Source organism: Bombina bombina, chromosome 3, assembly GCF_027579735.1.
Source record: "Bombina bombina isolate aBomBom1 chromosome 3, aBomBom1.pri, whole genome shotgun sequence".
Classification (NCBI taxonomy): domain Eukaryota; kingdom Metazoa; phylum Chordata; class Amphibia; order Anura; family Bombinatoridae; genus Bombina; species Bombina bombina.
Genome location: NC_069501.1, coordinates 1,137,267,405 through 1,137,288,290, shown reverse-complemented (window position 1 = coordinate 1,137,288,290; position 20,886 = coordinate 1,137,267,405). Strand labels below are relative to the sequence as shown.

At 39.5% G+C, this 20,886-nt stretch overlaps 1 protein-coding gene across 1 annotated transcript in view; it reads right to left on the bottom strand.

The window, feature by feature from the left end:
* MICU2 (mitochondrial calcium uptake 2) overlaps positions 1-20,886 on the bottom strand; it is an 811,360-nt gene that overhangs the window by 3,579 nt on the left and 786,895 nt on the right. Inside the window, exon 11 of the mRNA XM_053708516.1 lies at positions 13,905-14,062. Within this exon, the coding sequence (XP_053564491.1) occupies positions 13,905-14,062 (158 nt within the window). The remainder of the gene's footprint in view (positions 1-13,904; positions 14,063-20,886) is intronic.

Genomic DNA, 20,886 nt, shown 5'->3' with positions numbered 1-20,886 from the left:
CAGTTAAGGCTTGAAACATCTTTGTTTGCCTCTCCGCTGCCTCAGAAGTGACAAGATAAAACACCCAAGACTTGCTTGTTCAGGGTGATTGACATGACCTGCTGGTGGCTCGAGAACAGGGGGGCTGCATTGCACAAGAATTGTCTAACATTTTACTATGTGATTTCACCAAGTGGAGACAGCAGGTTCTTTATTTGCAGACCTGCCCGACTGCAATCATGATACATTTAGCTCATAATGATAATACTGAGGAACTTCTGATTAAAGATGGCAATACCCAAGTTGCCTATTTAATTAAAAATAAAATAAGAATGGCATGTGTGTGTTGTGTGTATGGATATGTGTGTTGTGTTTATTGATATATATATATATAAATATATATATATATATATATATATATATATATATATATATATATATATAGTATATACAGTGGGGCAAAAAAGTATTTAGTCAGCCACCAATTGTGCAAGTTCTCCCACTTAAGAAGAATAGAGAGGCCTGTATTTTCATCATAGGTATACCTCAACTATGAGAGACAAAATGTTGAAACAAATCCAGACAATCACATTGTCTGATTTGGAAAGAATTTATTTGCATATTATGGTGTAAAATAAGTATTTGGTCAATATCAAAAGTTCATCTCAATACTTTGTTATATATCCTTTGTTGGCAATGACAGAGGTCAAATGTTTTCTATAAAGTCTTCACAAGGTTGTCACACACTGTTGCTGGTATGTTGGCCCACTCCTGCATGCAGATCTCCTCTAGGGCAGTGATGTTTTGGGCTGTCGCTGGGCAACACAGACTTTCAACTCCCTCCAAAAGGTTTTCTATGGGGTTGAGATCTGGAGACTGGCTAGGCCACTCCAGGACCTTGAAATGCTTCTTACAAAGCCCCTCCTTCGTTGCCCGGGCAGTGTGGTTTGGGATCATTGTCATGCTGAAAGACCCAGCCACGTTTCATCTTCAATGCCCTTGCTGATGGAAGGAGGTTTGCACTCAAAATCTCACGATACATGGCCTCATTTATTCTTTCATGTACACGGATCAGTCGTCCTGTTCCCTTTGCAGAGAAACAGCCCCAAAGCATGATGTTGCCACCCCCATAATTCACAGTAGGTATGGTGTTCTTTGGTTGCAACTCAGCTTTCTCTCTGACGAGTTGTGTTTCTACCAAACAGTTTCTACTTTGGTTTTATCTGACCATATGACATTCTCCCAATCCGCTTCTGGATCATCCAAATGCTCTCTAGCATACTTCAGACGGGCCAGGACATGTACTGGCTTAAGCAGGGGGGACACGTCTGGCACTGCAGGATCTGAGTCCCTGGTGGCGTAGTGTGTTACTGATGGTAGCCTTTGTTACGTTGGTCCCAGCTCTCTGCAGGTCATTCACTAGGTCCCCCCGTGTGGTTCTGGGATGTTTGCTCACCGTTCTTGTGATCATTTTGACCCCACAGGGTGAGATCTTGCATGGAGCCCCAGATCGAGGGAGATTATCAGTGGTCTTGTATGTCTTCCATTTTCTAATTATTGCTCCCACAGTTGATTTCTTCACACCAAGCTGCTTGCCTATTGCAGATTCAGTCTTCCCAGCCTGGTGCAGGTCTACAGTTTTGTTTCTGGTGTCCTTCGACAGCTCTTTGGTCTTCACCATAGTTGAGTTTGGAGTGTGACTGTTTGAGGTTGTGGACAGGTGTCTTTTATACTGATAACAAGTTCAAACCGGTGCCATTAATACAGGTAATGAGTGGAGGACAGAGGAGCCTCTTAAAGAAGAAGATACAGGTCTGTGAGAGCCAGAAATCTTGCTTGTTTGTAGGTGACCAAATACTTATTTTCTACCATAATATGCAAATAAAATCCTTCCAAATTAGACAATGTAATTGTCTGGATTTGTTCCCACATTTTGTCTCTCATAGTTGAGGTATACATATGATGAAAATTGCAGGCCTCTATCATCTTCTTAAGTGGGAGAAATTGCACAATTGGTGGCTGACTAAATACTTTTTTGCCCCACTGTATACACACATACAGTATCTCACAGAAGTGAGTACACCCCTCACATTTTTGTAAATATTTTTATTATATCTTTTAATGTGACAACACTGAAGAAATTATACTTTGCTACAATGTAAAGTAGTGAGTGTACAGCCTGTATAACAGTGTAAATTTGCTGTCCCCTCAAAATAACTCAACACACAGCCAGTAATGTCTAAACCGTTTGCAACAAAAGTGAGTACATCCTGTGGAAAGTGGAAATGTCCAAATTGGGGCCCAATAAGCCATTTTCCCTCTATGGTGTCATGTGTCTCATTAGTGTTTCAAGGTCTCAGGTGTGAATGGGGAGCAGGTGTGTTAAATTTTGTGTTATCGCTCTCACACTCATGGCAAAGAACTCTCTGAGGATCGGAAAAAAAGAATTGTTTGCTCTACATAAAGATGGGCTAGGCTATAAGAAGATTGCCAAGACCCTGAAACTGAGCTGCAGCACGGTGGGCAAGGATCATACAGCAGTTTTACAGGACAGGTTCCACTCAGAACAAGGCCTCGCCATGGTCTTTGGGAAATAGACGTACGAGTGCTGCCAGCATTGCTGCAGAGGTTGAAGGGGTGGGGGCAGCCTGTCAGTGCTGAGACTATACGCCGCACACTGCATCAAATTTACACCGGTTCAATTTACAATACAACCGTTTCAGAATAACAACCTTTTTTTTCCAGTCATGTGACTGCTATTGAAAAGTATTGAGAAGCAGTGCATTGATAAAAATAGGCAGTAGGTAGAGCTGTCCGCTTGTGTTGCAGCAAAGCCAAGCAAACTGAAATTAATCAGTTTAACCAGACCTGAGCTATCGAGCAGATTTCAAAGGAACAAGATCTTCCTGTCTATAAATCAGTCCAGTTTGGAATGCATAGAAAGAACTGTTTGCAGAAAAATGCAAGTGAAGTCTGTGTTGCGTGATTATTTTATTAGGTTTATAATGCTGTTAGCAAATGCTTTTGTTCATTTAACTTAGTTTCATTATATATTCTGTGTTGTGTGATTATTTTATTACTTTATAATGCTGTTTAGCATTTAAAGTCTTCATTTCAAAGCTTTAAAAATAATGTATTAGTGTTACTTATGACAATTTTGAGAGGGGCCTGGAACCTATCTCCCTCACTTCCCATTGACTTACATTATAAACTTAGTTTCAATTTACAACGGTTTCGATTTACAACCATTCCTTCTGGAACCTAACCCCGGGCGTAAACTGAGGGCTACCTGTATATATATATATATATATATATATATATATATATATATATATATATATATATATATATATATATATATATATATATATATATATATATATATATATATATATATATTTATATTATATATAATCAGTATTTTCTTTGATGCCAAGTGATAATTTAGCTTTATAACCCATTGGGCACTTATCTTGAGCTTAGACATACAAAAGAAAATCAGCAATAAAATGTATTATGTTCCTTACTATAATGAAATGTTTCTTGTACACAAGTATGTACATAACTGCATATTTGGTCTATAAATATTATAGATTGTAGCTTTATATTCAGCAATCAATAGGCCACTACTTTTTTTTATATGCCTGGTACAGAACAAGTGCTTGTGCTACAAAAATGTAAATAATATGAAGCAAAAACAAACTGTAGATGTAGTGGGCCTCTATTCCGGTATCCCCCATTTATTTGGCCTGGAGGCTGTTTCTTTATCTTTGGATATGTACAGTAATTATGACACTAAATTAAAAGGTTTCATTATGAAGACCTTGGAATTTCTTCTTGGCCACAATTACTTAAGTTTGTGATTCTTTTTTTCCCCAAAGACGTGGGACCCGCCATGGGGGCGAAAGTTGCCCCAGCCTATGCAAACATCTTTATGGGCTGGTGGGAAAGGACCCACGTCTTTGGAGAACAAAACCCTTTTAAGCATTTAATAAGATCATATAAACGATACATAGATGATCTATTGTTCGTTTGGCTGGGAACCAAAACAGAAATGGAAAACTTTGTGGCTTATTTAAATTGTAACAGTGTCAATTTACAGTTTACGTCTAACTTTGATAAAACAGTAATGCCTTACTTAGATCTATATCTGATAGGTGATCCTATTAGTCATAAAATCATGACTACACTTTATAGGAAACCGATTGCATCGAATAACATTCTACATGCCAAGTCTTGCCACCCCCAAACATACAGGTTTTGGGGTGGCTAAAGGGCAGTTCATAAGGCTGAAAAGAAATTGTTCATCTAATGAGAACTTCCTAAAAGAGTCAGACATGCTAAAAACACAGCTTTATGAAAGAGGATATTCTCAAAAAGTGGTCAACAGAGCCTTTCTAGAGGTCAGTAGATTAGATAGATCACAAATGCTGCAATCCAAATATAGACAACAGAACGTTATTTTTTTATCAGAAAAAAACAGTTTATTACCAATTACAGCCCACAATTTGGGCAAATATGCCAAATTATTAACAAACATCTCCCAGTTCTAACAGTAGAAAGATAGTCTGAAGGATCTTGTTAAGGATGGGTTAAACTTTATTTCAAGGAAGGGACGTACGAAAGGAAACATAGTAGCCCCTAGCCTTTTAAGAAAAGAAGCTAATACAGGTAGCAGCTGGCTCCTAATAAAGGGACATTATAAGTGTCATTTTCATAATTGCATAGCATGTAGTCATGCTAATACCACAGATAGATTTCAATCTAGATCTACACAGAGATTTTTCCTTTCAAATAGCTGTACAAACTGTCGCACCAAGTTTGTTATTTATTTGGTTGAGTGCACACTATGTGAGAAGCAATACGTGGGGTGCTCCACACGAGAAGCACGCTCACTGTATTCGAGAACATTTGAACAACATTGATAAGGACATCGATGTGTCAGATCTAGTACACCACTTTATCTATGAACACAACAAATCTCATCTCCTTTAGATGGCAGGTTATTGAGAGTATTCCACAAACCCCTAGAGGTGTGACAGATTGCATAGACTATTACACAGAGAAGCATTCTGGATATTCACTTTACAAACAAGACGACCAAAGGGTTTCAATGCAGTAGGTGACATCATAAACCACTGGCGATATAAATAATGAATAGTGGGTTTAACCAAATAATGTTTTCAGACTGTGCCTCTCTCTCACACAACCAATTGAGTACTATAAAGGTTCAAATTATTCTTCACTGTTTAGTGTGTATCAATATTTCTTCACTGTATAGTGCAATAATAGAAAAGGTTCCTTTGTAATTTGATAAGCCTTACAAAAACATAATTTATGTAAGAACTTACCTGATAAATTCATTTCTTTCATATTAGCAAGAGTCCATGAGCTAGTGACGTTTGGGATATACATTCCTACCAGGAGGGGCAAAGTTTCCCAAACCTCAAAATGCCTACAAATACACCCCCTCACCACACCCACAAATCAGTTTAACGAATAGCCAAGAAGTGGGGTGATAAGAAAAAAGTGCGAAAGCATAAAAAATAAGGAATTGGAATAATTGTGCTTTATACAAAAAAATCATAACCACCACAAAAAGGGTGGGCCTCATGGACTCTTGCTAATATGAAAGAAATGAATTTATCAGGTAAGTTCTTACATAAATTATGTTTTCTTTCATGTAATTAGCAAGAGTCCATGAGCTAGTGACGTATGGGATAATGACTACCCAAGATGTGGATCTTTCCACGCAAGAGTCACTAGAGAGGGAGGGATAAAATAAAGACAGCCAATTCCGCTGAAAAATAATCCACACCCAAATAAAGTTTAAATTTTATAATGAAAAAAAACTGAAAATATAAGTAGAAGATTCAAGCTGAAACAGCTGCCTGAAGTACTTTTCTACCAAAGACAGCTTCAGAAGAAGAAAACACATCAAAATGGTAGAATTTAGTAAAAGTATGCAAAGAAGACCAAGTTGCTGCTTGCAAATCTGATCAACCGAAGCTTCATTCCTAAACGCCCAGGAAGTAGAAACTGACCTAGTAGAATGAGCTGTAATCCTTTGAGAAAGAGTTTTACCCGACTCGACATAAGCATGATGAATTAAAGATTTCAACCAAGATGCCAAAGAAATGGCAGAGGCCTTCTGACCTTTCCTAGAACCGGAAAAGATAACAAATAGACTAGAAGTCTTCGGAAATTCTTAGTAGCTTCAACATAATATTTCAAAGCTCTAACTACATCCAAAGAATGCAATGATTTCTCCTTAGAATTCTTAGGATTAGGACATAATGAAGGAACCACAATTTCTCTACTAATGTTGTTGGAATTCACAACCTTAGGTAAAAATTCAAAAGAAGTTTGCAACACCGCCTTATCCTGATGAAAAATCAGAAAAGGAGACTCACAAGAAAGAGCAGATATGCATCCTGTAAATCTATTGTAGACATATAATGCCCTTGCTGAACAAAAGGCAGGATAGTCCTTACAGTTACCATTTTGAATGTTGGTATCCTTACATAACGATTCAATATTTTTAGATCCAGAACTGGTCTGAAGGAATTCTCCTTCTTTGGTACAATGAAGAGATTTGAATAAAACCCCAGCCCCTGTTCCAGAACTGGAACTGGCATAATTACTCCAGCCAACTCTAGATCTGAAACACATTTCAGAAATGCTTGAGCCTTCGCTGGATTTACTGGGGACACGGGAAAGAAAAAATCTCTTTGCAGGAGGCCTTATCTTGAAGCCAATTCTGTACCCTTCTGAAACAATATTCTGAATCCAAAGATTGTGAACGGAATTGATCCAAATTTCTTTGAAAAAACGTAATCTGCCCCCTACCAGCTGAGCTGGAATGAGGGCCGCACCTTCATGTGGACTTAGGAGCTGGCTTTGATTTCTAAAAGGCTTGGATTTTATTCCAGACTGGAGATGGTTTCCAAACTGATACCGCTCCTGAGGATGAAGGATCAGGCTTTTGTTCCTTGTTGTGACGAAAGGAACGAAAACGATTATTAGACCTAAATTTACCTTTAGATTTTTTATCCTGTGGTAAAAAAGTTCCTTTCCCTCCAGTAACAGTTGAGATAATAGAATCCAACTGAGAACCAAATAATGTATTACCCTGGAAAGAAAGGGAAAGCAGAGTAGACTTAGAAGACATATCAGCATTCCAAGTTTTAAGCCATAAAGCTCTTCTAGCTAAAATAGCTAGAGACATATACCTGACATCAACTCTAATGATATCAAAGATGGCATCACAAATAAAATTATTAGCATGTTGAAGAAGAATAATAATGCTATGAGAATTATGATCTGTTACTTGATGCGCTAAAGCTTCCAACCAAAAAGTTGAAGCTGCAGCAACATCCGCCAAAGATATAAGCAGGTCTAAGAAGATTACCTGAACACAAGTAAGCTTTTCTTAGAAATGATTCAATTTTCCTATCTAAAGGATCCTTAAAGGAAGTACCATCTGCCGTAGGAATGGTAGTACGCTTAGCAAGAGTAGAGACAGCCCCATCAACCTTAGGGATTTTGTCCTAAAATTCTAATCTGTCAGATGGCACAGGATATAATTGCTTAAAAACGTTTAGAAGGAGTAAATGAATTACCCAAATTATTCCATTCCCTGGAAATTACTTCAGAAACAGCACCAGGAACAGGAAAAACTTCTGGAATAACTACAGGAGATTTTAAAAAACCTTATCTAAACATTTAGATTTAGTATCAAGAGGACAAGAATCCTCAATTTCTAATGCAATTAGGACGTCTTTAAGTAAAGAACGAATAAATTCCATTTTAAATAAATATGAAGATTTATCAGCATCAACCTCTGAGACAGAATCCTCTGAACCAGAAGAACCATTATCAGAATCAGAATGATGATGTTCATTTAAAAATTCATCTGAAAAATGAGAAGGTTTTAAAAGACTTTTTTACGTTTACTAGAAGGAGGAATAACAGACATAGCCTTCTTAATGGATTTAGAAACAAAATCTCTTATGTTATCTGGAACACTCTGAGTATTAGATGCTGATGGAACAGCAACAGGTAATGTAACTTTGCTAAAGGAAATATTATCTGCATTAACAAGTTTGTCATGACATTCAATACAAACAACAGCTGGAGGAACAGATACCAAAAGTTTACAGCAGATACACTTAGCTTTGGTAGCTCCAGCACCAGGCAGCGATTTTCCAGAAGTATCTTCTGACTCAGCTTCAACATGGGACATCTTGCAATATGTAATAGAAAAAAACAACATATAAAGCAAAATTGATCAAATTCCTTAAATGACAGTTTCAGGAATGGGAAAAAAATGCCAGTGAACAAGCTTCTAGCAACCAGAAGCAATAAAAAATGAGACTTAAATAATGTGGAGACAAAAGTGACGCCCATATTTTTTAGCGCCAAATAAGACGCCCACATTATTTGGCGCCTAAATGCTTTTGGCGCCAAAAATGACGCCACATCCGGAACGCCGACATTTTTGGCGCAAAAGAACGTCAAAAATGACGCAACTTCCGGCGACACGTATGACGCCGGAAACAGAAAAAAAAATTTTTGCTCCAAAAAAGTCCGCGCCAAGAATGACGCAATAAAATGAAGCATTTTCATCCCCCGCGAGCCTAACAGCCCACAGGGAAAAGGTCAAATTTTAAGGTAAGAAAAAAATTGATTGATTCAAATGCATTATCCCAAATATGAAACTGACTGTCTGAAAATAAGGAATGTTGAACATCCTGAGTCAAGGCAAATAAATGTTTGAATACATATATTTAGAACTTTATAAAAAAGTGCCCAACCATAGCTTAGAGTGTCACAGAAAATAAGACTTACTTACCCCAGGACACTCATCTACATGTTGTAGAAAGCCAAACCAGTACTGAAACGAAAATCAGCAGAGGTAATGGTATATATATAAGAGTATATCGTCGATCTGAAAAGGGGAGGTAAGAGATGAATCTCTACGACCGATAACAGAGAACCTATGAAATAGACCCCGTAGAAGGAGATCATTGAATTCAAATAGGCAATACTCTCCTCACATCCCTCTGACATCACTGCACGCTGAGAGGAAAACCGGGCTCCAACCTGCTGCGGAGCGCATATCAACATAGAATCTAGCACAAACTTACTTCACCACCTCCATAGGAGGCAAAGTTTGTAAAACTGATTTGTGGGTGTGGTGAGGGGTGTATTTGTAGGCATTTTGAGGTTTGGGAAACTTTGCCCCTCCTGGTAGGAATGTATATCCCAAACGTCACTAGCTCATGGACTCTTGCTAATTACATGAAAGAAATATTTATATGATGTAATATTTATATGATCTAATAATTGCTGTCTTTTGTGATAGTCCCAGTCAGTATCTAACATCAGCATTCCTTGCATTGTTATATTGTAAGATAATTTAATTCCAGATTTACATTTTGTTTTGGGTTTTATCCATTCTAAGAAAGTATTAGACGAATGTCTAATTTATCTGCTATATCATATTAGTCAAATGTTCAAGTTCATGATTGGAAGTCAGATTAAATGTTTCAAATAATATGCCATATCTATTTAAATCAAGTATGCTTACTCAACAGCTGTACACCCTTATGCTTTGAATTGACCAGGATATTTAAGGGTGTAAACCGGATACCCATTATGGTCTATGAATAAGGCTATCTACCAGCCGAAACACGTAAGACCGACTGGTTGCTGCGGAGTAATGGCATATCTTTTTTTACTAATTTTCTTATAACCCCATTGCTTTTTGAGTGTATTTTTTATGTGTTCTTTTTATATCATTGAAACGTACCACATTTTTTCCTAAGTGGCTCGCTATATACTGATTTATATAATCAGTATTTCTTTTGATGCCAAGTGATAATTTAGCTTTATAACCCATTGGGCACTTATCTTGAGCTTAGACATACAAAAGAAAATCAGCAATAAAATGTATTATGTTCCTTACTATAATGAAATGTTTCTTGTACACAAGCATGTACATAACTGCATATTTGGTCTATAAATATTATAGATTGTAGCTTTATATTCAGCAATCAATAGGCCACTACTTTTTTTATATGCCTGGTACAGAACAAGTGCTTGTGCTACAAAAATGTAAATAATATGAAGCAAAAACAAACGATATGTGTCATTAAAAACGTTTATGATTAATAGTATATGCTCATATATTTAGTATATTTTTATTTACAGGTCTAATTCTATGTGATACAAAGGTTTGCCCATCCTGAAAATATATTTTTGTGTAGCTGTGTGCAGAAGGTACAGAATTATTAATCTATTAATGATGGGTTTTGAAAAAATTCTACTGCTCTATTGCCAATTTTTGACCTCTGTTGGCTTTATTATTTAAATATATATGTATTCTTGTCAGATCCAACACATTTATAATTAGCTAAACTGTAAGTAATTCCATTGATTTTGTCAAAAATATGATGCTTCAAATAAAAGAAAATGGTTTGTTTTATTTTTTAGGTTTAACATGCTCTAATTTATTTACAACCACATACACAAATATACCAGTAGAAAGATGAACTTAAAGGACAATTAGATACAGTAGAATTGCATAATTAGCAAGTGCATAATACAAAGACAACGTAATAGCAGTTACTCCAAATTTCAAATAAGCAGTATATTTTTTTCTGACAAATTTATCCCCCCCCCCCATTTGCCAGCCCCTGGTATCATGTGACAGCCACCAGCCAATCAAAGACTAGTATAAATACACACTGTGAACTTGTGCACATGCTCAGTGGAAACTGGTGCCTAAGAAAGGGTTCATATAAAAAGACAGTGCGAACGGGGGCGGAGCCGGCCGGCAACCAACATGGCCGCAACAGTGTGAAGCTCCGGGTAGCGAAATCTTAGAATTAGGTCTTTGAACATTGAGGGAGCTAATATCTGGCTACAAGGTGATAAATAGATGGCTAACTATCCCTACAAGCTATCAACGCAATCGCCATAGCTGTTTGAACACCCCGGCGGGACAGAAATGGAGTCGCCATAGCAGATCTGTAACTACGCCACAACTCCTGAGGCTTAACCGCATCATCGCAGCCTTCCCTTTTAAAGAGTCTCAGCCCAAGGCATAACAAAGGCTCAAAGGTGAGAGGTTTGAGCCTTTGTGAGACCGGCACCCGGCCTTTCTGCAAAGGGTTGTGACTGACAGCAAGTGGAACACCCCCTGATAACTAAAAATATGGCACGTGTGTCATACAAGACCCTTCAGGCACTTTTTTGGAGCAGCTCACCCAGGTCACAGAAGCGGTGAATGCAGTTACACGCTCCCGAACGCGTGGGTCCTCAGTGGATGGGGCAGCAGTGGCAGCGCTACAAGAAGACAGGAGAGGGAAACTCCCTACCCAGAGCCCCAGCAAGCGAGTTGTATTTGACCCCAAAAGCCGGGGGTCCACTGGGAGAGAGCACCTTCATCTACATTGGCCCACAGTGAGTTGTCTGTGAGGGTACAAGCAGGACAAAACAATAGAGTTGCGGGTCGAGTCCATGCAAGGGTGAGACCGTTCACTCAAAGGCCTGCGGGTGAGCCTGCGGCAGAGAGATGTGCCATGGGCCACGCGCGGAAGCCAGAGGCTCAGCGTCAGTTATCCTCGGAACTGCTGACTGAAATAAAAATTGAGGGCGACCTACATGAGACAAGAGCTGCTGTTTCTGGAGCTGGTAGAGCAGCGTTTTTTATTCTCTCCTGCCTGGGGCCCTAATAATAAGACTGGAATAGGATGAAGGTATGATCCTTTGTGGGGTTCAGGCAGTCTCCTGAGTGGACTCATGGCTTCTCACTGAGTATAGCTGTAGGCTTGAGCCTTGAACTCTTGTTATGACTGCTCTATTTATTAGATATAACTACGGGTTTTAGACTTAAGCCTTTGTTTGCAATTACACCTCTAAGAATTCTTGAGATAAAGGAATATGATGACCACAGGTCTGAATCACTGCTCTTTAAGTGTAATGACTTATTTACTTTAGCCATAACCCATTCACTGATAGTTTGTGATTTTTCCCTTTTTTGCATGCTGTATATTACCTATTACTGAACCTGTACTGCCTCGTAGTTACTGATAGCATAATGTCAATGTCAATATACTTGCAGCTTATGAATGTGGGGGAATACAGTTAGTCTTCAGACTGGTGCTGGCTATTTAGCTCATGTAAACGTGAATGCTATATCTTGATATCCACAATTCTCTGTCTTGTGCACATCATTCAGATTGTTTTTGTATATATGTTACCTGCATAATCGCTACAAAGTATGCTTCATGTTTATTACTGTTCACAACCCTTATCCCAATGCTGTCTCACTGTGCCATTATTCGCTATGGGAATTTTCCTTTAGCTTCTATGCTGATACCAATAGCTCCGGTTCATTTATAATGTGTTGCATCTTTAATATGCTAGTGTTAACATGTTCTATGTTCTGGCTCACCATACTAAGCGCCCCAAAAATAGGTGTTTTAAGCGCATACTAATATAGTCTGGGTCACCTCATTTCCCTTGTAGGTGGTATCCCGGGGATCATGATATAGTGCCACCTGGGGTCATCCCTGATGGCACTATTGTGAGACCTTGATGTTGCTCTATCTTGTTGTTTGTCTTGCCTATGCAGTCTGCCGTTAGCTATTTCCAACATAGGTTGCGGACATCTTATCTGTTTCTCCTACCCGTGGATTAGGGGAGAGCCTCGGGGGAGATATTTTCATAAATATGTGAAATTGATGTCATGGCAGCTATATTATAATTCTACCAACTGGGGGTCATAAGCACAATACTTTTAATGATATTGTCATACCATCCTTATGAGGCTGCCGCCCTGGGGGTGAGAGGGGGCCCTCAGCGGGGACAAGTATATTCATTATTACACAGTCCAAGGTTACAATTACACGGTATTTGTTTCTCCTTCTGGGCCAGTGGCCAATGCCCTGAGGGAGTCCTTGTAAAGGAAGCTTAAACCACGAACATCCAAACGTTTGGTTAATTATCGCGAGATCCCTAAGTTGTAAACGGCAGCTGAACATTGTGTTACAACGCATCCACTCAAGACTGATCTTAGCTTAAACTATGTAATCTAGAGATGCTATACAGTTAAGCCCCATAGTACGATAGAAGGGCTCTCAGCCTTGCAGGATGCCCAAGTTCTTGTTATGCGTCTTAGTTTTAAAGAAAGCTATGGACAATATTTTATTCCTAGAGCAAGCAACACCTATCTTTACCTTTTATATTCTGTTCAGCCTAACAACCCTTATGTTTATAGATATGAGATACCTAGCATTAGCCCACCTCCCCTCCCCCCCCCCCCCCTAAAGCAGAGCCCATTCTAGGGTTCCAACTAGGCGGACTACTTTCGCCTCAATCCTTCTTATTTTATAAATATGTGTTCTCACCGATTTGAATTTTGTTGCTTAGTCTTTGGGTATGGAACTACGATTTATATAACGTTATTTTCTTATGTGTTTGATGTACGCTATTCCTCCCTGGATATATGTGTATGTACTTCCTGTTTACAGATATTTGAGCAGGGGTCCTGCGTGACCCCAATTGTTATCTTTTTCTTTTAAATCAAATAAAAAAAAAATATCTTTGCAAAAAAAAAAAAAAGACAGTGCAAAATTGATAATGGAAGTAAATTGAAAAGTTTCTTAAAACTGCTGCTTTATCAGAGTCATGAATTTTAAGAAGAACGTTTTAAGAAGAACATAACAAATATATATTTTTCTGTATATAAATAGAAAGTTGGTCATCAGAATCATATCTAAACAGATAGCAAGATTTTATCTTCATTTGTTTGGCCTCTTCTGTTGAAAAACTGACATGGACAACCAGCACTTGATAGGCTTTATCTCTGTCTCAGATAGATATTTTTTAAAAGAATAACGGTTTTTATATCTTACCTTTAAACCTCGGTGAAGCCTGTTCTTCAGAACACCAAGAAATTCTCCATGGCTTAGGCAGTTGTCACCATCAAGATCAAAGATCTTGAAGACTGTGTCTAAAACATTTTTTGATAATTCCTGCCCTGTGGCCACTTTGACAGCCCTTTTGAATTCAGCTATAAAAAAAAAAAAAAAAAAAAAAAAAAAAAAAAAAGATAGATAAGAAACAAAACAAAAAAAAAGTTAGAAATGTATGGATATTTACAGCTCCCTCACTGTTAAGGGTAATAATAGTTGCATCACAAAGTTATATGGCAAGGAGTAGCCAATTAAAAAAGTTATCGCAGTTTGAAGAAGATGTTTTTCCTTGTCCCTTAGTGTCACGTTACTGCTGGTAACCAATCACAGGCTTATATACAAATATAGGCCTATTTTTTAACCCCAGCTGAAGACTTCTTCTTTGAGTAAGGTGTTGTGAATTCCAAAATAGATTTGATTTTTTCATGGGGCAGTGTAGTGAATGCAGTTGCTATGCACAAGTTATAAAAAGGTGTCATAAAAGGAAATTTTTACTTTGCCAATTAGCTATCAGTCTGTTTTTATTCATATTTTTAAAGTGACTGATGCTTATCTATATGGTAATAGAAAAGCATTTGATCTTGTTAGAATGTAAAATGTTTGTCAAAGAAATTATGAGCAAATAAAAAACATAATTTATGCTTACCTGATAAATTTATTTCTCTTGTGGTGTATCCAGTCCACGGATCATCCATTACTTGTGGGATATTCTCCTTTCCAACAGGAAGTTGCAAGAGGATCACCCAAAGCAGAGCTGCTATATAGCTCCTCCCCTAACTGCCATATCCAGTCATTCGACCGAAACTAGCCGAGAAAGGAGAAACCATAGGGTGCAGTGGTGACTGTAGTTTAAAATTTAGACCTGCCTTAAAAGGACAGGGCGGGGCCGTGGACTGGATACACCACAAGAGAAATAAATTTATCAGGTAAGCATAAATTATGTTTTCTCTTGTTAGGTGTATCCAGTCCACGGATCATCCATTACTTGTGGGATACCAATACCAAAGCTTAAGTACACGAATGAAGGGAGGGACAAGGCAGGTACTTAAACGGAAGGGACCACTGCCTGTAGAACCTTTCTCCCAAAAATAGCCTCCGAAGAAGCAAAAGTATCAAATTTGTAAAATTTTGAAAAGGTATGAAGCGAAGACCAAGTCGCCGCTTTGCAAATCTGTTCAACAGAAGCCTTATTTTTAAAGGCCCAGGTGGAAGCCACAGCTCTAGTAGAATGAGCTGTAATCCTTTCAGGGGGCTGCTGTCCAGCAGTCTCATAGGCTAAGAGTATTACGCTCCGAAGCCAAAAAGAAAGAGAGGTTGCAGAAGCCTTTTGACCTCTCCTCTGTCCAGAGTAAACAACAAACAGGGAAGATGTTTGACGAAAATCTTTAGTCGCTTGTAAGTAAAACTTTAAAGCACGGACTACGTCCAAATTATGTAAAAGACGTTCCTTCTTTGAAGAAGGATTAGGACACAATGATGGAACAACAATCTCTTGATTGATATTCTTGTTGGAAACTACCTTAGGTAAAAACCCAGGTTTTGTACGCAGAACTACTTTATCTGTATGGAAAATCAGATAAGGAGAATCACATTGTAAAGCTGATAACTCAGAGACTCTACGAGCCGAGGAAATAGCCATCAAAAACAGAACTTTCCAAGATAAAAGTTTGATATCAATGGAATGAAGGGGTTCAAACGGAACTCCTTGAAGAACCTTAAGAACCAAGTTTAAGCTCCATGGAGGAGCAACCGTTTAAACACAGGCTTAATTCTAACCAAAACCTGACAAAATGCCTGGACTTCTGGAACCTCTGCCAGACGCTTGTGCAAAAGGATAGACAGAGCAGAAATCTGTCCCTTTAAAGAACTAGCTGATAATCCTTTATCCAAACCCTCTTGGAGAAAGGACAATATCCTAGGAATCCTAACCTTACTCCATGAGTAATTCTTGGATTCACACTAATGAAGATATTTGCGCCATATCTTATGGTAGATTTTCCTGGTTACAGGCTTTCGTGCCTGTATTAAGGTATCAATGACTGACTCGGAGAAGCCACGCCTTGATAAAATCAAGTGTTCAATCTCCAGGCAGTCAGTCTCAGAGAAATTAGATTTGGATGATTGAAAGGACCTTGTAGTAGAAGGTCTTGTCTCAGAGGCAGAGGCCAAGGTGGAAAGGATGACATGTCCACCAGGTCTGCATACCAGGTCCTGCATGGCCACGCAGGCGCGATCAAGATCACTGATGCTCTCTCCTGTTTGATTTTGGCAATCAGTCGAGGGAGCAGAGGAAACGGTGGAAACACATAAGCCAGGTTGAAGAACCACGGTGCTACTAGAGCATCTATCAGCGTCGCTTCTGGGTCCCTGGACCTGGATCCGTAACAAGGAAGCTTGGCGTTCTGGCGAGACGCCATGAGATCCAATTCTGGTGTGCCCCAACGATGAACCAATTGAGCAAACACCTCCGGATGGAGTTCCCACTCCCCCGGATGAAAAGTCTGACGACTTAGAAAATCCGCCTCCCAGTTCTCTACACCTGGGATATGGATCGCTGATAGATGGCAAGAGTGAGTCTCTGCCCAGCGAATTATCTTGGAGACTTCTAACATCGCTAGGGAGCTCCTGGTCCCCCCTTGATGGTTGATGTAAGCCACAGTCGTGATGTTGTCCGACTGAAATCTGATGAACCTCAGGGTTGCTAACTGAGGCCAAGCTAGAAGAGCAATGAATATTGCTCTTAACTCCAGAATATTTATTGGGAGGAGTTTCTCCTCCTGAGTCCACGATCCCTGAGCCTTCAGGGAATTCCAGACTGCACCCCAACCTAGAAGGCTGGCATCTGTTGTTACAATTGTCCAATCTGGCCTGCGAAAGGTCATACCTTTGGACAGATGGACCCGAGATAGCCACCAGAGAAGAGAATCTCTGGTCTCTTGATCCAGATTTAGCAGAGGGGACAAATCTGTGTAATCCCCATTCCACTGACTGAGCATGCATAATTGCAGCGGTCTGAGATGTAGGCGCGCAAATGGCACTATGTCCATCGCCGCTACCATTAAGCCAATCACTTCCATGCACTGAGCCACCAAAGGGCGCGGAATGTAGTGAAGAACACGGCAGGAATTTAGAAGCTTTGATAACCTGGACTCCGTCAGATTCTGTAGAAATGAAAAATTTACCTATCAGAGTTCCTAGGAAGGAAACCCTTGTGAGGGGTGATAGAGAACTCTTTCCCTCGTTCACTTTCCACCCATGCGACACTATGTCCGTATGAGATTTGGCAATTTGGAAGTTTGACGCCTGTATCAGGATGTCGTCTAGATAAGGGGCCACTGCTATGCCCCGTGGTCTTAGGACCACCAGAAGAGACCCCAGAACCTTTGTAAAAATTCTTGGGGTTGTAGCTAACCCGAAGGGAAGAGACACAAACTGGTAATGCCTGTCTAGAAAGGCAAACCTTAGGAACCGATGATGATCTTTGTGAATCGGTATGTGAAGGTAAGCATCCTTCAAATCCACTGTGGTCAAGTACTGACCCTCCTGGATCATAGGTAGGATTGTCCGAATAGTTTCCATTTTGAACGATGGAACTCTGAGGAATTTGTTTAAGATCTTTAGATCCAAAATTGGTCTGAAGGTTCCCTCTTTTTTGGGAACCACAAACAGATTTGAATAAAATCCCTGTCCTTGTTCCATCTGTGGAACTGGATGGATCACTCCCATTATTAGGAGGTCTTGCACACAGCGTAAGAATGCCTCTTTCTTATCTGGTTTACAGATAATCTCGAAAGGTGAAATCTCCCGTGTGGGGGGAAGCTTTGAAGTCCAGAAGATATCCCTGAGATATGATCTCCAACACCCAGGGATCCTGAACATCTCTTGCCCACGCCTGGGCGAAGAGAGAAAGTCTGCCCCCTACTAGATCCGTTGCCGGATAGGGGGCCGTTCCTTCATGCTGTCAGAGGCAGCAGCAGGCTTTCTGGCCTGGTTAGATTTCCAGGCCGGCTTGGATTGCGCAAAAGTTCCCTCTTGTTTTGTAGCAGAGGAAGTTGATGCTGCACCTGCCTTGAAGTTTCGAAAGGCACGAAAATTAGACTGTTTGGCCTTTGCTTTGGCCCTGTCCTGAGGAAGGGTGTGACCCTTACCTCCAGTAATGTCAGCAATAATTTCCTTCAAACCAGGCCCGAATAGGGTCTGCCCCTTGAAGGGAATGTTAAGTAATTTAGACTTTGAAGTCACGTCAGCTGACCAAGATTTAAGCCATAGCGCCCTACGCGCCTGGATGGCGAATCCAGAATTCTTAGCCGTTAGTTTAGTCAAATAAACAATGGCATCAGAAACAAAAGAATTAGCTAGCTTAAGTGTTCTAAGCTTGTCAAGTATTTCAGTCAATGGAGTAGCTGTCTGAAAGGCCTCTTCCAGAGACTCAAACCAGAATACGCAGCAGCAGTGACAGGAGCAATGCATGCAAGGGGCTGCAGGATAAAACCTTGTTGAATAAACATTTTCTTAAGGTAACCTTCTAATTTTTTATCCATTGGATCTGAAAAAGCACAACTGCCTCGACAGGGATAGTGGTACGCTTTGCTAAAGTAGAAACTGCTCCCTCCACCTTAGGGACCGTCTGCCATGTGGTCGCGTCTATTGGAAACATTTTTCTAAAAATAGGAGGGGGGGAAAACGGCACACCGGGTCTGTCCCACTCCTTAGTAATAATTTCTGTAAACCTTTTAGGTATTGGAAAAAACGTCAGTACACACCGGCACCGTGTAGTATTTATCCAGTCTACACAATTTCTCTGGCACTGCAATTGTGTCACAGTCATTCAGAGCAGCTAAAACCTCTCCAAGCAACACCCGGAGGTTCTCAAGCTTAAATTTAAAAGTAGACATATCTGAATCAGGTTTCCCCGAGTCAGTGACGTCACCCACAGACTGAAGCTCTTCCTCAGCTTCTGCATATTGTGACGCAGTATCAGACATGGGCCTTAAAACATCTGTGCGCTCTGTATTACGTCTAACCCCAGAGCTATCGCGCTTTCCTCTGAATTCAGGCAGTCTGGCTAATACCGCTGACAGGGTATTATCCATGATTGCCGCCAGGTCCTGCAAAGTAATCGCTATGGGCGTCTTTGATGTACTTGGCGCCATTTTAGTGTGAGTCCCTTGAGCGGGAGTCAAAGGGTCCGACACGTGGGGAGAGTTAGTCGGCATAACTTCCCCCTCGTCAGAATCCTCTGGTGATAATTCTTTTAAAGATAACAGCTGATCTTTATTGTTTAAAGTGAAATCAATACATTTAGTACACATTCTCCTATGGGGTTCCACCATGGCTTTTTAAACATAATGAACAAGGAGTTTCCTCTATGTCAGACATGTTTATACAGACTAGCAATGAGACTAGCAAGCTTGGAAAACACTTTAAATCAAGTTAACAAGCAATATAAATTTTTTTTACTGTGCCTTTAAGAGAAACAAATTTTGCCAAAATTTGAAATAACAGTGAAAAAAGGCAGTTAAACTAACGAAATTTTTACAGTGTATGTAACAAGTTAGCAGAGCATTGCACCCACTTGCAAATGGATGATTAACCCCTTAATACAAAAAACAGATTAACAAAACGAAAAATATGTTTTTTAAACAGTCATAACAACTGCCACAGCTCCTACTTTTGAAGCCTTTTGAGCCCTTCAGAGATGTCCTATAGCATGCAGGGGACTGCTGAGGGAAGCTGAATGTCACAGTTTGTAATTTTAACTGCACCAACTGTAACTTTTATACTATAACAGTGGAAAGCCTCAGGAAACTGTTTCTAGACAAAAATAAAGCCAGCCATGTGGAAAAAAACTAGGCCCCAATAAGTTTTATCACCAAAGCATATATAAAAACGATTAAACATGCCAGCAAACGTTTTATATTGCACATTAATCAGAGTATATACCTCTGATAGCAAGCCTGATACTAGTCGCTATTAAATCACTGTATTTAGGCTTTAACTTACATTAATCCGGTATCAGCAGCATTTTATAACAAATTCCATCCCTAGAAAAACTTAACTGCACATACCTTATTGCAGGATACCCTGCACGCCATTCTCCCTCTGAAGTTACCTCACTCCTCAGACATATGTGAGAACGGCAGTGGATCTTAGTTACTTCTGCTAAGATCATAGAAAAACGCAGGCAGATTCTTCTTCTAAATGCTGCCTGAGATAAAATAGTACACTCCGGTACCATTTAAAAACAATAAACTTTTGATTGAAGAAAAAACTAACTATATTTTACCACTTTCCTCTAACTACCTCCAGCTATGTTGAGAGCTTGCAAGAGAATGACTGGGTATGGCAGTTAGGGGAGGAGCTATATAGCAGCTCTGCTGTGGGTGATCCTCTTGCAACTTCCTGTTGGGAAGGAGAATATCCCACAAGTAATGGATGATCCGTGGACTGGATACACCTAACAAGAGAAATAGCTGCATCAAAAAACTGTCAATCACAATGAGATCACATTGTGGGAAAAAAACAATCACAATGAGATCACATTGTGGGAAAAAACCCTATGGCAAAGGACGCTTGGGCCTGCCGCAATGGCATTATAATAAAGGTAGCATAAAAGAAAATAATAGAAACATAAAAATAAAGAGCTCCCAAAAATTTTACAATGAAAACTAAAACTTGACTACAGCTTCACACAGATTCACATTAAATATTACTTTAACACCTCATTCCACTTAGCGAAAACACCAAATAATACCTTTGCCAAAAGGCTAAAATTTTATACACATGAAACTATACTCTGACAACATCTTAAAAAGTATGATTTACATATATATACATACACACAGTATGTATATATATATATATATATATATATATATATATATATATATATATACATACAGGGAGTGCAGAATTATTAGGC